This window comes from Glossina fuscipes, unplaced genomic scaffold, assembly GCF_014805625.2.
Source record: "Glossina fuscipes isolate IAEA_lab_2018 unplaced genomic scaffold, Yale_Gfus_2 303, whole genome shotgun sequence".
NCBI classification, from domain to species: domain Eukaryota; kingdom Metazoa; phylum Arthropoda; class Insecta; order Diptera; family Glossinidae; genus Glossina; species Glossina fuscipes.
This window is the reverse complement of record NW_023998646.1, coordinates 1,322,510-1,341,247: the sequence shown is the minus strand read 5'-3', so window position 1 is coordinate 1,341,247 and position 18,738 is coordinate 1,322,510. Positions and strand designations below refer to the sequence as shown.

General features: G+C 32.8%; 1 protein-coding gene across 1 annotated transcript; it reads left to right on the top strand.

Annotated features, from left to right (window-relative positions):
- Window positions 1–4,901: 4,901 nt before the first annotated feature.
- LOC119642995 (COP9 signalosome complex subunit 8) lies at window positions 4,902–7,357 on the top strand. Its single transcript, XM_038042336.1, has 4 exons — window positions 4,902–4,985; window positions 5,063–5,133; window positions 5,195–5,373; window positions 7,045–7,357. The coding sequence occupies exons 1-4, from the start codon at window positions 4,902–4,904 to the stop codon at window positions 7,299–7,301; spliced, it is 591 nt and encodes a 196-aa protein (XP_037898264.1). The 3' UTR covers window positions 7,302–7,357.
- Window positions 7,358–18,738: the final 11,381 nt, after the last annotated feature.

The window sequence follows — 18,738 nt, the reverse complement described above, 5'->3', positions numbered from 1 at the left end:
TTAACTGTTACTAATGTAAGTTTTCATATGCCGCATCTACTAAAGGAATTGAATAATTAAATGAAAACTATCTTTCAGCCATGGTATGATAAGATGTAATAAGTAAGGAATGGTCAATCGGTTTTTATAGGCGTGGCATTCGATTTTCCCCTATTTATAAAAATTAGCCAGATACGAAAATAAGCATACGCTTAATAATTCGAAAAATGTGAGAATAAGCGTCTGAATTTTTTTACATTTGTTGAATAATTGTTCAAGTATTTGTATAAAAATTGGCCATGAATTTTGAATAATGTGAGAGTATGGAATTTTGCATTATGTTGTTTATTTATTTATTTATTTTAATTCTACTTATGTATGAAACTCAACTAAACAAATAACAGTCGAGTTCAATTGGCACTTAAAGCAAAACTTATATTAATTAATAATAAAACTTAGTATAAGTACAATAAAACATATAAGAAGGAAAAAAAAGAAAAAAGTATGTACACAACCAGCATAGAACCACACTTACAACCGGTACAGGACCAAATTGCAAATGAACCCCTAAGCCATCGCAAACATGCATAAGCCTGGCAACCGATAATACCTAACAACAATTCATTTTCGACTCGTAACGACTTCTAAGGATAAAAGCTAGTTTAAGTACGACATAGGTAAATCACGCGTATTAAGCAATGTTGTTTTAATGGACTTTAAAGAGTCCGATAGAGAGAATAAGTGATAGACGTCATTTAGGTTCTTGCAAACTACTCCAGGCGGATTAACAGCTCATAATTATATTTGCACTGACTAAGCTTAACCCAGATAAAGTGCCTAGAAAAGCGGTTAGAGCCATTAAAGCTTATTTCACGAAGTAATGAAGGAGATCACACAACGGAGGTATACTCGAGTATGGGTCTAACCAAACACATGTACAGCCTCTTCGTAATGTAGCGATCACCAAGCTCTTTGGACCACCTTTTTATAAAACCAAGCGCGGACCTAGCTTTGCTTATCGAGAGCTCAATATGCAAGTTGAAACGTAACCTATGGTCAAATAGAACGCCTAAATCTGTGATCGAATCGACGTCCTCCAACTTATGCGAATCTACGAAATGCTGACTAATGAATGACTTTCTTCTTGAGAAAGAAAGCTTCTTACATTTACTCAGATTTAGTTTCAGAACATTCAAAGAGCACCATGCAACAAAATTATCCAAGTCACCTTGAAGCTGATGTGATTGCGATTCAACAGGAAAGGAAGAAAAAAGTTTCACTTCATCAGCCTACATACAGATCTGGCTGGAATTAACCACCGATGGAAGATCGTTAATGTATAAACTAAATAAAATGGGACCTAAATGACTTCCTTGAGGTACGTTATTGAATTTTGAATTGAATTATGTGAGAGTATGGAATTTTTGAATTATGTTATGGAATTTTTTTTCGTTCTGCTGCTGTAGTTAACTAACTGAAAGCTAAATTTCGTCCCATTTAACAGATCAGATAGATTTTTTATTCACCATTTCTCTTATTTATTTATTTATTTTTACTCATTAAAAGCAAGTCTGTGCTCTGTCCATTCACCACACATAGCACTTTCTACCCTTTACAGCGTTTGACAGGTAAGCTGGAATGCTAGAATGGATTGTTTAAATCTCATATTTTTCGATATTTTTTAGAGGTATTTTTATGGAAAAATTTAATTTGCCGCCCGAAAGAAGCGAACAACATCAACTCCATTCTATATTTGATATCCGCCATTACATCTCCTTCATTTGGTTTTAATTTAGTGTTTGCGTTTCAAAGTAGATACCATCTGTACTTCGATTACATACGATAATTACAAGTACCGCAAGCAGCTATTGCTGTGGATAAAGGGGACCGCTCCGAATTTCTCTCAGGCGGTTCGTTTTGGAAAAGTCCTCAAATATTATATCTACTATTGTCTTCTTTTTGTTGTCACCACGAGTTCCTCCTGGTGCGTCTATGTTGTTGTTTACTTCTTTCATCATAACTTCCACTTCATTGCAACATTCGATTAACTCTTCATCAGTGATATGAAATTCACTTCAAGCAGAATGTGACAACAATTCATGACATGATGTAAATTTTTGCGATGCTGTCAAATTGTCAAAATCGCCTATTGTCGTTTGCGCATAAGGCCGGGAATCCATTAAAGACATAATTTCATCTTCGTATCGACCCGCACTTTTTTCTAAAGCGATATTTTTTTGAATTACCAATGTTTTATTGATATCATTCGGGCCGTCTTCACTTAAGTTGTTCTGCAATTTATGTTTCCTTTGCATCCGCTTCTGATAGACAGATTTGTAGGGTTTTGCTGGTAGAATCGTTAAGAAGAATAGCGGAAATTTTAATATGGGGTGATCAACATGACAGTTCGGTTTTCGAGTAAGCAGCGCTTAATAACTCACTCTTTACAATTATGTATTAATTATTTTCCTTTTTCCAGCTTTTTCTTAGAGAAAAATATGTTATCACACTTTTTGCATATAATTATCTTAATAATTGTGCATAAATTTGATTTTTCTTTTTTTCTTTCCCGTTGATGGAAAAGTTCGCCACCGCTGATCTAGAGAAAAATAATTATCTGATCTAGGCAACATCTAGTTACTTAGGGCAAAAATCTTATGTATTCTGACGAACAGAAAATTATGATCTACTTGTTTGCCATTCCTGGAAGAAAAACTTTAAAGGGACTCAATAATCACAAAAATCTATCCATCTAAACGATCTACAAAGTCTTGCTCTAAACGCAAGACTTTCTCCGTTCTGTGGCTTCACGTTTTCTTTTCCGTTACGTTTTTTGTTTTTATCATCGTTCGCATAAGTTTTTTTTTTTTAATTCGCATCATTACAAGTAAATTTATTATTATTATTATTATTATTACTATAAACTTAGTCACAGAATAAATTCTAAGACTAAAGTCTTAAAGCACTAGCATCTAAGGCTTTCGGCTTTATTATACAAAATACAAGTAAATTTATTTGACCATGTCTACTGTAGAGGGTGAAAAAAAGTTTACAGTGGACACATCTCACACCAATTTCTATACAGGTGGTGATGTTGCTTGGAGTAATGATGGACAATATATGTATTGCATGAATGGAAACGCAGTAAATTTAGTTGAAATTGTAACGGGTTTGGTTAAACGCACGTACGGACTGAATGCAAATGTAAATACTGAAGGCGATAAAGCGTTTAGTGAAGAAGATGAAGACGTTATCTACAGCTTTGCTTTGGCTCCCAGAAGCGATTATTTATTAACTGAACATCGCAGCAGTTTGCTAAGATTGTGGCATTTGGAAGATGGGAAAGTGGGAAAATTATGGAAAAGTCAACACAAAGGACCAATTGTTAAGGTTGCATTTAATCCCGATTGTCGTTTGGATATGACCGCAGAAAACAAATATAAATGTTTTAAATGAATTGATTTCACGAATAAAAGAAGCACGAAATTGCATCTAAACAGTCTTAAAGTTGGTCGCAAGCCATTGGCTGTAATCATAATGAAACTCAACTTATATTTCAATAAATTAAGTAAGCAAGTAGTTGACACAAGAATTGCGCTTGGGTGTCTTACCATATCTTATCCAAAATAAACGTATGCAAACCTATATGAACACCGAAAAATAATTATATATAATTAAAAATTCTAAATAAAGAATTTAATAAAATATATTTTCCATTTCCTCTAACATTACGAATTTTGTATAATATAGTTTAAAAAAAGAGTTCATGTAATATGAGATACAAAATAAGATAAGCGCCCTTTATTTCTGAAAAAAGTTATTTATACTTCCCATTATGTATTTTTATTCTTGTTTTTCTTTTGTCTATATACATTCAAAACCACTCAAAATCATAAAAAGTTGAAGAATTTTTTGAGCTTTTTTCTTTAAGTTTATATTTCATCTAAGTATATTTTCGGCGGTGACATTTACTTTCGGCGGTGTCATTTACTTTCGGCGGTGAGATGTACTTTCGGCGGTGACATTTACTTTCTGCAGCTTCGTTGTGTTCGCTTACATTGTTCTCCAAATGTTCAACTTTTATTCTCAGACGTAGAGAATTTAGCCTTTTTACAATTGTTTATTTTCCTTTTTTAGTCTCCTTCTTCTTCTTCTGTTATTCAGCAAATGTGCAAAAAAGGCCCAATGCGAACATAGAGTTTTTTGTTTGGGCCTTGGTAAATTTAGGGTTAGACTTGGTATATAATATTATTATTTATTAAAGTCTTTTCCGTTTGGCGCGTTGTACATCCGCCACGTTATTTTTTTTAAATTTTTATTAAAATATGCGTATTACTCGTCCGTCCGTAGGATAGCACACAACAACGTGTATGAAGTGTCGTATGAACAAATTGATAAGGGTGAGAGCAAATAAATGAAAAAGAGAGTAGGTTCATAATTTCATTGTAAACGCTCATAGTCTTAATGATATGATTAAAAAAAAAAAAGATCGCGACGTAAGCTATTAAATTGCGAGAACACAAAATGCTGTGGTCACGAAGTTCACATGTACTCAATTTGAGAAGTAAGGAATGGCAAATAGAAGTGGTAAAATTCAGACCGATAAAAAGGATATGATTAGACGATTGTAAGACTCCGCATGTACATCAAAAGTTGGTTATTATGTTAGTTTTGAATAGACTTATGTATTAATTTAAATAATATAAAATAATTGCTATAATTTTATAAATTCATTTTTCCTACAAGGCCTTATTGTGTTTACCACCAATAATAGATAAATTAAAAATCAAATCAGCAACGATACTTAAGCAAAATAACAATGCGGCTATTTCTAACATAAATTTTATTTCCACTGCAAAGTGCTGCATTAAGTTAGATCAAGCTCTACTGAGAAATGAAAAATAGCGGTAACGCTTTAGTTTATGGACAACATGCAGTGCGTTGTTATGCAGAGTATGGAGCGGTTTTCCGATATAATAGAAGGCTTGGAAAATGAAGAATTGGAGGCACGTATAAATGATTGCATTTTACTTCAGACAATTTATTATTAATATATATTTATATGTATTGTGTTGCTGTTCAGACACGTCCAACCGATGCCAGCGCCAAACTATATATAAACTTGTGTGCATATTACCTAGTGGTAAACAAAATGTAAGTTTACTGATAAACAATCACAACCAAACTAAAGTAAAAAATACTTACTATGGTATAGGACGGAAGCCAACCTTTTGTGGAAACGTGTGCCGCAGCATATAAAAGAGGAAAACGATGAGATGCAGAAATTATATTTATTGACGCAGTGCTTGCATTCCAATAATTTATCAAATTTTTTCAGACATATACAGTATGAATGGTCCGATGACATCAAATCGGTAATGGACCAATTGCACCGTAAGTGATTTTTTGTTAAGCAATTATCGTAAGCCTCACAATTTTTACCTATCAGCTAAAAAAGAAGTGCAGAAACTACCTTATTTCTACAATTTTTAGAGATGATTAATTTAATTTCTTAAAGCAATGCCTACAATTTTTTAGTTTTTGGTTCCGTATACAAAATCATACTATTTTAATCATCTCGCGCACAGATCAGTTTAGGTTCTTAAGGTGATTCAGTGGTTTACACGCCAAAGGGTTTACCTGCCTTAAAATATCATATGATGGCAATAGAAATTTGACACCAATTTGTTAGTTTAGTTCCGCGAATAGTGTTAAAACTAAAATGATTCACTATATAATAAAAATGACGATATTGCATTTAATTTTTGTTAAACATATAAAAGGCTCCGGGAATGTCTGCTGAAAATAGAAAAACCTCCTGAAATCTATGTTAAACATACATAATTTGGCGTTTTGGTACTGTGTAGGTTACTTTCTTTATGGATAGGTCTTTGATTGTAATAAGAGTATAATTGATGATAAGGATAATTTAATCTGCCACCACGTCACATGCTTACATACGTACAAAGTTACACTCACACGAAGTAGATGATAAATTTGGTACTAGTTTATGTTGAAGAGCATATTTCTATACGCACCCGTAATGCGAATACTACGGCAACAAAACAAAACGCACAAGAAAGAAAAAATCAAGTAAATTGAGTTGTAAAATCTTACTTTTCGTCTATGCGTTGTTATTAATTTTTTTTTGCTTGATGATTTCATGTGGTTTATTAAATCTTGGTATGTTTGCCGGTTTTGCAAACTTTTAAGATAAAATAATTTAAAAATTTATTTATTACTGAAAAAATTGCGTAAAATAAACGTACATTAAATTCCTTAAAAGATCGAAGATAAAGTTTTATGGCATCGAAATTAAGGTGTGCTCATGAACATGGCAGATAAATCGTTGTAACTTTCCAACCTCATGAGAAACATATCAACTATAAGATATCAAAAGTCAATGCTTTTACAAAGCGTACGAGCTTTCTCAAAAGTCAGTCGGCATTTAGAAACAATATCGGCTCTGTAAAAATTATTTACGAAAATAGTTGCAAGTAATTCACGCCGGATAATTTGGTATATTTTAGAGATGTCAGCTTGTTGACTATTGGCCCTTATGAAATCAATTGATCAATTTTTAGATGGAGTACACAGCCTCCGTTATTTGTGATACAGCCTTGCAGATAGACGAATTTGCTATTAAAGGGAGCTGAGAAAAGAGCAGCAAATTTTTTTTTTAATTACCTTTAATGAATGAAGTTTTAAGACTTTCATTATTTTATTGACAATACGTTCTCTAGGTTTTTTTAAGGCACTTGTGATTTTAATACAGAAAACATACTCACGTTTATGTAATAATTAGCTGTAAATGAATTGCTTTATGTTATAAAACATGGTCTGCGAACTTTATCGCTAAATGCATTGCCAAGTTTAGGCAGTATATCCTAATTCATATGAAAACGCGGCAAAAACTGACAGTAAATCTTGGTAGAATGTGCATTATTTGATTGCTGTAAACAGAATCGGTAATTTTTAATACTCTATTAAATGTTACAAAAATTCTCGGTTTTTTAAAATATGATTTTCTCAAATCACTATATTTTTTTTTTTTCTTAACTTCAGGGGACACAAAAAAAAATGCTCTTACTTTAATTGGAAATGCGTACACTTCAATTTTCGAGCATAACCTATCTGCGATTATGAACATGCCAAAGGATCAGTTGAAGGAAGCGTGCACCGCCCTGGAATGGGATTATGAATGCATTAATCAAAAAGCGATTGTTTTTCCAAAACGCTTACCTCGAACAAAGAATATATACACTAGTTCGGAATATCAATTGTCAAAATTAACTGAATTTGTGTCGTTCCTGGAAAATTAGATGTTCGTATAAAAAATAAACTTCTTGATTTGTGAGTGTAAAATGTAAACTTTTAATTTGTTTGTTTAATTCAAGTGGGAAGGAGACGTCCCATCTCAGAAATTTTCGTAATTGCGCTCATTTTAAGTAAACTTGTTGCTGTCTCCCAATCTGCTTTAAGGGTCTAAATTGTGAACACCAATATGCTAGCCCGTTTCTTACGAGGAGAATATTATATATCATACGCATACACTCCCCTTATTGAAATTAAATTTTCCACGTTGCAGGTCGCTTTCAAGTACTCTATACTTCTTTTCTTATGAGTAGGCAAATTATGTTTGGCAAACGATTTTTGTATATTTTTATTCCATTATTACGAATTTTAATATCTTTTTATGATAAGCGAATACATCTGATCGAAGGAACATACTCAGTATTCCGCGTTGGAAAAGTATGCAATTTTCTCCTCAACATTTTCTCCTCATCAAAAGTCTGACAACGTATTTCTTCAAAATATCTTATCAAACTGAGTAATCACATAAATCCCTTGACAAAATTTATTTTGAATGAATCCAATGGAATAAGAAAATTGAAAAAGATAATACACTGAGTCTTCCATTCAAAAATTCATTTATTTCTGTTCTTTAAATTATTGGTACAAATTTTCTAAGTTCATACAGTTTCTTTTCATTTATTTAAGTATTGTGTTTGGGTATTTATTATCCTTATTACTTATTATCTTATTATCATTTTGGATAAATTGTAAATTAAATACGCAATAAAATAAGAAAACAAGTTATATTAGGAAGTTATATTCGGCGCGAATCTCGCATGCCCGCCACTATGTTTTTCGCGATCTACTCTCCAAGCTCTTTTATTTGATACCCGTACCGCTGGTATTATTAAGAAAAAATTTATCGTGGTGTCTACCAAATTCATTTTAAAATTAAGCTATTTTTAGACAGATAATATACATACCTTCATTTAAGGAGTGCACAAAATAGTTTTCGGTCTTGCTTGCTTTATGAAAAATAAGTACAAAACCCCAAAAACAAACTTTAATCACTTGTGACTTTGTGTCGGCATGGGTTATGTTTTCCATTTCTGCAGTTTACGCTCTACTGCGCGCTTCTGCTCCGACCGACTACGCCAATTTTAAATACCAACCTGCGTGCAGAAACTTCTAATGTTTCTACCAAATTTGAGGTCGATGCCTTCTTTTTTGTGACAAGCAGAGTGCCGAAAACAAACACCACACAGACGTACAGAGGTGGCTAAATTAACTCAGAATTTCACGCTGGTCAAAAATATGTATACTTTAGAGGGTCTCTGAAGCTTCCTTTTGCGTGTTGCTTATATTATGGCAAAAAAACCAAATGACCTATCAAACAGTGGTGGGTATAAAAATACAGATATACTTGGCAAAATAACAATAATCACTCGCCTTTCATTCAAGAAAATTGTATAAGGCTCGTTAAAAGTTATGAATATATTCGAGCGCTTTCGTGGATATCAGTGATTTGGAATTATTCATTATTACGATTTGGAGTTATTCATTATTACGATTTGGAGTTATACGTTATTACGTTCGACTTACATTAATGAAAGTTGCAATTCCCTGACAATAGTAAGGTGATGGGTATGAAGTAAAACTAACATAAAAAAGGCAGATAAGAAAATTATGTTTCATTGCGGCCAATATATATATATATAAAGGTGGTAACCTTTATCTTGAAAAGGTTCAAGAAATAGAAAAAGAGTTACGATACGTTTTAGTCTATCATGTCCATGTAATTACAGTATGAACAGTGTTTACACAATCATTTCGAAACAAGAATGTCTTTTGATTTGAGACATGTAAATTCGAGAATTGCAAAATATAGTCCGGGAAGCACTCCCGGCGGTTCGCTAAAGGTTTCTACTTTCCATTGTTGTTTACGGTGCCGTTGTAGTCATCTATTATTTCCAGAATTCCTTCGTTAACTACAATATACCCATTAATTGTAAGGCAGATTAATATCATGAACATTGTGGGTAATAAAATTTACATTATTGTTTCCTTTTCTACAAACGCGTTTAGTCTTTTAAATATTTTAAGTGATTTTTGTTTTTAATTTGTTTTCGCCTTTGCTTGTAATATTAACAATTTAGTTTTTCTTCGTTGATTTCTTCGATAATCTTCACGTTTTTTACTGCAACAATTTGATAAAATTACACTTCACCGGAAATCGCGTCACTGTTATTTTGTTCTTCTTAATATCAAAGTTTCTTTTTTTACATGCAGTTCACTAGGTTTTCTCTAAAGTTGCTTATATTCCGACAAATCTTTACATTAATTTTTATGTTAATGTAGAAAATCAATGTAGAATTTTATCCTACCATCCTCCTCCTTTTTTCTGCCATAAGTGCATAAGTGCATTCTTCCTTAAAAGGAGTATTATCAGTAATTGTCATTAAGTCCACGATTTATTTGCCTTTTTATTAAGTATTAATGTACTCAAAGTTGTTTTCTTTTCTAAGGAACTCTTTTCTACTTCAAAATTTCCGTTTGCGTGACATTCTGCTTAGCGATTTTTTGGGTTTTTTTTTTCAACCGCTACATGCGTTAAAGGCAGTTTCGAGCGTAGACTGAACGCAACTTCGTTTTTCTTAACAAAAATTTGTGGGTTTTGCTCGATGCTCAGAAATTATAAAAGTTAGAAGGCTGATAATGACATGCTGTACCCTGCACCACTTTTACTGGAAGGGAGATATTAAGTTTATGAAGATGTATGCAACACTTAGAAGGACTTAAGGTAGACCAAACTTTTATAATGCCAATCGAATTAGAACCACTTTCAGAATCACTTTTTGTCCGTCTATCCATCCATATAATTTTGTGTTCAACTTGCAGGCCTTAATTTTTAAGGTATTTTGAAGAAATTTGTTACACTGACTGGCTAGTGAAAATGGTTCGACTCCATCTGCGACCACTTCCCATATAAACACTTATTTTGAAAGGTCGTTATATGAAAAAAGCTTGCAAAATTCAACAGCGGCAAAAGCCGCTTGGTAGCATTATATCAGATTTCTAAATTTTTGTGAAAAATTTAAATCGCGTATAACCGGTGCTTCGAAAACTAATTCTTTATAGGATAAAAGAGTCCAATTTTCAATATTGAGTGGTAAAAACTGTGACAGTTGAGTCTTTAGAAAAATGTGTCATTTTTAAAATTTTTTTCGTGATAAAAATTGACCCATAGTAAAAATGTAGCATAACAGTTAAAAAGAAATTTGACTCCTATAGATCTCATTGGGATTCCTATGAAAATCAAGTCTTTACATGACGACAAAATCTAACTTATAAATTTTTATGATAGCAACAAATGAAAAATAGCGTAATTTTTGTAGATATCTTTTGGCATTGTTTACATTTCATTACAAAGATGGTCCATGAATTTGAAGTTTATTTGTTGTATGAACTCGTTTCCGTTCTAAAAAAGTATTTTTAATTGATTTAAAAAAGACAAGTTGATGACAACGTGCTGGTTGTAATATATGTATACGAATATTATTAGAAAATTTTAATTTAAGATAGAACTCTACAGTTCCACTTCAATATACTCAGGTTTCTTGTCCGCCTGCTTACTACAATCTATAGTCCATTGCGTATTGTTCTCCCTCGGTTAGTGTACAAAATTCTTTGTAAAACGCTTCTGAATGTTTCGCTGGTAATGCGAATAAAAGTCGTCCTGAAGTTTCCACGGATGATCAAGCTGTTAATGGATATTTCTAGTTTGCTATGAACGAGATAATAAGTTAACTTACGTATGCCTTTAGATAACGAATTCCACTTAGTTAGTGGTCATTTGATAATAGACTGCAATCCTATTGGAAGTGTTTATGACGTCAGTGCGAGAGCCACTAGAAAGACAATTGAAAACATGAGAAGTAAACTCTAACAGATTGGTGACCGTAAATCTTCCTTTTCGAAAGCCATGTTGAAATGGAGAATTATACGATTTGGCAAAGGCCAAATGCTGAGTCACAATTCGCTCGAACACAAGTTGTCTACTTCTACTTTCGTGAATAGGAACAACGAAACTTCTCTTCCAACATAAAGGGAAAATACCTAAATTCAAGGACTGGTTAAAAATCTTTGAGATAAAACCGCAAAGCTCGAGATGTAAGTACACATAATGGAATTCCATCAGGTCCAGGCGCACAATTATATTTTAGAGAACTCAACCCTTCAAACACGTCATTTTCAGAAATAATTAAATTAGGAATTGAACCCAAATTACTAATCGGATATGGGTAGTTTGCCGATAAATCGAAATTAGCATTCGAAAAGTTTTGTCGGAATTATTCCGCAAAGAGATTTGGGGTTTCAGCATCATCCCAGGACTCAGAGTCATTAAAAGAAACATGTGAGGGATTTATCGAGATTTTTCTTTTGGAATTAACGAACTTAAAAAAGTATTTCGGACCAGCAAATAGAGAGGATTTAACAATATACACTTGACGCTCTCTCGACACTTGGCGTATTAGTCGCGTTAGTTCTATCCGTTTTAACCGTACTCAGACCTACTAATACCTCATTCAGAGATGACACAGCTTCATCCACCATGCCCTCTTCCTTGAACCCACAGAATCCTTCTATTTCGAAACGTATCATTTCCGTTAGTCATTTCCGTTAGTTCGTTTTGTACTCGTAACCGCGGCGAGCGTATATCCTTGTTCTTGCGCATACAAATATCTATCTTTATCTGTCTCACGACACTTTCCCACGGAGTAATATAAATATATGCCGATGGGATATTATCTTCATTAAAACTTTTCTTTTTTTTTCTTGAGATATAAACTACAATTATTTTCTTTTTAAATTATTAAAATGAAGGTTTTCTGATTGGTAGACTGACTGGAGAAGACGGGAAAGATCGTTGTAACTTTGGTCCTTACAATGCTAAAAAAAGTTTGGTAGTTTTTCGACTACGGGCCATTTTTGAAATTTTAATCGCTTAGAGAAGAGTTAGTGAGAATCGTTGGCTAATTTTTTCCAAAATCGTTTACATGCTTTACAGAAAAACCACCATCTATGGAGAATGGAGAGAACACAGAGTAGCTTCGAATAAGTAGGAATAATTGTGAAAATAAAATCTCACTACCTTTTGCATGAATTTCGTTTAAAATTTAATAAAATATGATTCTATAATGCATCTAAATACCTACTTTTTTTGAATTTTTTACTACTTTCATTTACATCTCTTGCGATTTCCTATTGGCGGCAACAGAAGTGCGCCATACTTACTTGTATGTACTTGTATGTACTGATACATATGTACAGTAAGTTACTAGATATGTATGTAACAGTAAGTTACTGTTATGCAGAACTTCTTAGGAAAAAGATTTTATTCAAACTCATAAAAAAAAAATAAACGTACAGTAATGGACAACAAGATAATAATCGGTATATTTTATAAATTTTTTTAAATTTATATTTTATATATATAAATAATATTTATATATATAAATAATATTTTTTCCCTTAACAGAGGAACTTATCAAAAAGCAAACATATCTTCCGGTAAGCTTTTTTCATTTAATACAATTAATCAAATTATGTATATTTATTATTTACAGATGAAATTATAAAATTGAACAAAAGGAAGAAAGGTAAGAGTCCAAAGGTAGAAAGGCGAAAAATAAAGCTTTTAAAATACGATGAAACGATCCCACCAATTTAAATCTTTATAGTAAAGATGCTGATTGGGATCGCGTTGTGCCCCGGGCCAATGATCAAATTCATAATATTCATAACCTTTAATACAAGCCAAACATTTTGTCATAAATAGAAATGAGCCGACGGTTAAACTGGTATTTACGGGCCATAAACCATGTAATAATGCTTTGGCCGCATCTTCAAAATTCTCGGAAACGTTTTCCAAAGCTGGTATATACACTTTTGGCAACACTATGTCTAATCGCAAATTCGTTTCACTCCAATTTCTACCGCATATATTATACCCATATATAATCCGTGAGCAATTATTAAAATATCTTCAAATTATTAATTAATAATTATTAATTTTTAGGTCCTCGTCAATCGACATCTGCATTGGACTTTGATTTTAAGATGCCCAGGCTATACACAGAATTAATTTTATTACTTTTAATTTTCCTAGTTTTCAATGTTTCCAAAAATATTGTGCGTTTTTTGACTCAAGGACGCTCACTGGAACCAAGATATTGAGAAAGTTTTGCATCGGTCGACTTTTTCGACTATGACACTGTAATGCTCGTACTTATTTTTATTTGACAATTTATAATATTTTTGCATTGTTAAAAGAATCGGGGATAACTCACCGTTGAGAATTACCAAAGGATAGTTTTTGGCGTCTTAAGAGATAAATGTTAATAAAATTTGCAAAAATTTATTAAATTTACTCTTTCTTGACTGAAGCTAGACTTCCGTTCACCCTAGTTCTCACTCTAGATGAGTAAAAGGCGATAGACAATCGTCGAACTATGATTGGAGGCATAGTGTGGCAATGGTCAGTCTTTAAAAATCGTAAAGAAATGTTAAAGATATATTTGCCTGAAGATATTGTGTTTTAACATACTTTATGCAATATTTCAGATCGAGTTCACAAACAATGGTTCGCTGAGAAATTTTTTGGAATATGTCAAATAATAATTAAAGTAAGTCAAGGTAAATTATTAAAGAAATTTTTTGATTATAAACAAGTAGAAAGGCAATAGTTGACCACGGTCCACCGTAAAATATCCTAAACTACCTTCCAGTTATTCATATAAGGACTATTTAAAATAAGACGTTATACGATAGGTGGTCGAAATCGTAGTTCGATAACAACCATTTCCAGAAGCACATAAGATGTTGAAAACGGACCCGGATAATCAAGAAAGAATGCTCTTCACAATATTAGAGCGGTATTACGTCTGTTCGTTGATAGGACGCAGAGAAAAGACACAAATAGGAAGAACATCCATTATACGAGTTTGTTTTTTATTTCCCTACGAAATGATCAATACTTAATGCTAATGTCAGAACTTGCCGCGAACGATATTTCACGAGAACCTGATATAAACACTTCTTTATTGTATTCTTACGAGACTTTTGCATCCAAACAAGATGACGTTAACAAAAATTTTATATCGGAAATTCGATATGATTTTTAGACGAGAATACAAAATTAAAAATTATAAAATAAAAATAAATAAAAAAATTAAATAATTCGACGTGATTATCATTTTATTTTTATTGCATAACGTGATTTTTAATAACTCTTCAATGAAACGAAAAAACGCTTTTTTTTCCTTCTTCCCGAAATTTCGGTTCATTTTCACTTTCTTTATTTCCTTCACATATTAAGGAAAGCATGTATCCATCAGGATTCCTTAAATCAAATTTTGCACGTTTCTGATGAATGCATACTTTCAGCACTTGGTAACAATGCTTCCGCTTAATAATATGTTAAAATACATGAGGTAAAAAATAATTCTCTATGAACTTAATACGAAATTTAATTCACTATAAATAATTAACTTTTTAAATAATTAAAAAACAAATTTTTAATATTATAATATATAATTTAATGAAAATAGAGAAAATTTTCTCCATGCTAAATATATTAATTTACCATTTTATAAATAACATGCATTATTAAATTCTTTAATTTAATCATCATTGTGCGGAAAATCCGCTAATTTGGGGACGACAGTAACGAACCGAAAAAAATTTCCAAATGAGTTTTTTGGATTTTGGATAATGATTCCGACAATGTTTCGACAAGACATTCGTCGCCATATTAATTAATATTCGGCATTATTGCTGTTTCAAAAACTATTTTTGGGAATTCCAAAAAGCCTATTTAAAAAATATATAACAAAATAAATGTATTTAACTGATGGAAGAAAATAAAGTAACGAACAAACATTTCTTTTAAGTTTTAAGTTTTTTTAACAAACAATTTCTTATGAAGTTTTTATTTTTTTTATCAAACAATTTCTTTTGAAGTTTTTATTTTTTTTAACAAACAATTTCTTTTAGTGCATATCCGAACGATAGCGGAAATCAAAAATTTTGACATCCATTATTTTAGTATTGTGTGGATATAATCAGAATTTTATTGACTCTCGGATGTTTAAAGGGTTCATTTTAATGCGACATGGTCTTAAGATTTAATCTCCTTAACTCTGAGATTTAATTCCATACTTAATATTATGTCATATTCAATATTATATTGAAATCAATCTTTTCACCCAATTTCCCTAGAAAGATACTTATTTCTGTTTGGCTTTTAAATTATTGTAGACTTGGAAGAACTTTCGACTTTTAACCGTCTTTTACTTAAACGTCTCGTACAGATGCGATCGTGGGCAATGTTTTATGCTTGTACTTATAGAATTTACGTGGAAATTTTGGTCTCCTGCTGTAGGTTATAAGTCATAGCAAAAGACCTCATGTTTTTACTTTCAAAAGCGCAGTTTTTCCAAGTTCATGTTGTCCTTCGGTATGGACCATTTCAATAACAATTTGAAAGCCATATATTAATTTCAATACATACAGTAATATATACATACATATGTATGCGTTATGGCGCCTTTGAAGCTTCCTTCTGGTTATTAAAAACGTCTCGAAGAAATCATTATTTTCACGTTATATATACTTCGAACAAAAAAAAAACAAAGGAAGAAAGAAAATTGCCAACCTCTCTCGCCGATCGGTTTTTCACATCGTTATTTGTTAAAGACTGGAAGTTATACCCTCTTGTCATGAACGGCCTGGCTCATAGCGGTAAAGCAATTGTTCTTTTATCCTTTACCCGCCGTATCGCATAACAATAATAGAAGAAAAAACAAAACAAAATATGAAATATAAAACAAACTATTATATATATATATCTTCCTTTTAACTAACCTTCACTAGTACGTCGGACTGTGGTTCGTCCTGTCTGACATTCGTTGCTCTTGTCTTAGTCCGTTTGTCCAGTCCGCAGTCTCCCTACTCTTCACTCACGCACGCTCCCTCGCCAAGCTCCGCCTTCGCAGTGGAGTTGATATTTCTACAGTTTTTCCACATATAAAAATAAAAAGGGCATTCCGTTTTTAGATCTTAGGATCTACAGAAAAACTTTTCTTAATGCTGCATTTTCTTTTTTTTGCTTTATTAATGTCATTTCTTTTTGTTCTTATTAAACGTACATAATTTTACCAATAGGGTAGTTGTAGTTGTAATGCATAATGAATTTATGATTCTTTATTATTACTATTATTATAATTTTACACTAATGAAATAAATTCTTAGCTAAGAAAAAGACATTGAGCACTAGCAGCACAGGCTATCGGCTCTAATATAAATAAATGTACATTAGATAATGAGCTTAGTAGTATTAATAAAGTAATATATTGAATTTATATTCGGTTCTGAAGGTGATTTTAGAATGTCTAAAGGGTTAGTCGCTCCAAATGCAATACATCTAGCCAAGGAAAACTTAAGGCAGTCGCAGAGAATGTGCTTTATAGTTAGAGTTTGTCCACAACTGCAGATTGGGGAAGAAGACTTCTTCAAGATCCATTGGTGAGTTGCGATAGTCTGACCAAGGCGAATTCTCGAAAATTTTTGGATCTTGGTTTTCTCAACGTTTGTTGGATATAAAGGTGGAATTAATTGAGGGTTAATGGAAGAGTAATGTTGATGATGGTATTGTAAATTTCCTTCTGCAATTTTCACTTTAACTTTTCTCCCAATGCATCTTTGAAGATCCAACTTTTCCATGACATCATCCATAATTAGAGGAGCAGAAGCAGCATACTTTACCGCTCGATCAGCCTGCTCATTTCCCAATAAACCGATGTGACTTGGTACCCATAACATTTTAATTTTTCCGTAGGGTGTAGTAATTATATTTCTTAATTTTTTGATGGTGCTCCATCTCGAAGTCGAAGGGTTCCGAATAGTTTGTAATAAAGACAAACTGTCAGTAACAATGACGGTTTTGAGTTTGCTTTTATGGGCAAGGTTCGCAGCGTGAAGGATAGCTCTAGCTACGGTGATGAACGTTGAAGTACTTTCATGAAAAATGTAATTGAGAAGAACCTGTTCTGTAGCATCTACCACGGCACAAGCAGGAGGCAGGCCAAAAGATTTTGAACCGTCTGTGTATAAAAGATTTCAACCAGTACGCTCCAATACTTGGATTTATTCAGCTATCAGATTCCTTAAGACGTAATTTGGAGTATCTTCTTTTTTGTGCATAGACTGCATGCAGTCTTTCAAAATCCATGAAGGTTTAACACCAAACGAGCGGAAAATTTTTAAGGCAATATTCAATTCCTTTGCAACGTACAAACAATGGTCAATTGCACATGGTGACTTTGGAATTTTCTTCGCAATAATAATCTTTTTCACGTCCTCACCGAGAATAGATTTGTTTGAATTGGGGACTATTTTGGCTTTTAACTCATAAAGTCTATTTTCTAAAGTTGGGAGACCAGTTTCGATTATAATATTATTTATGGGCGTCGTCCGAAAAGCATAACAACTTGCTCTGACTGCTTGGTGGTAGATCGGTTTAAGGGTGTTGATATTAGATTTGCAGCTATTGCCATAAATTATCAAAGCATAGTCAATCTTGCTTAACACAGGCATTTTGGTAAGATAAGCAATAGTGTTAATATGCGCATGGCTTCTCCAAGCAACGTACTGTATGAAATTCATCCTTGTTAAAATAGAGTTTTTTAACCGCAGACAATGTGCTCTCCAACGATATTTGTTGGAAAAAGTGAGCCCGAGAATATGCAGCGTCTGCACGTTTAGTACTGGTAAGCCATTAATATGCATCAGTAGATTTCCTGCATCGCAAATTTGCTTTCGACAAATGTGCATTTTTTTAGATTTTTGTATGGAAATTTTAGCCCCTGACGAGTTTGCCCATGCGGAGATCTCTCGTCCAATAGATTCGAGGATGTTATTTGCTTTCGTGTTGTCTTTTTCTTTTGTAAAAATGTATACATCGTCCGCGTAGGGACAATGTTCCACTCTTGGTACACGGCAAAGAATTTTGCTAATCTTGTTGAAGGCGATCTGGAAAAGCATGACAGAGAGAGGAGATCCTTGGGGAATGCCATTCATTAGCGGAAAGGAATCAGAAAGATGATTGTTGATTCTAACTTTGAATCGCCGATGCGACATGAATGATTTGAAGAATTTGGGTCCAACATTCCATGATTTCAAGAGTCTTAAAATAACATGAAAACCAACTCTGTCAAATGCTTTTTCGAAATCAATTGAGAGAATTGTTACGTGATTTCGTTCGGAAATTGCTTTACTTGTGAGATAATCAATATGTAACAGAGTATCGATGCACCCTCTACCCCGTTTGAAACCAACTTGTTGCTTTGTTATCAGGTTCTTGGACTCAAGAAACCAAGATAATCTAGATGCCATAATCTTTTC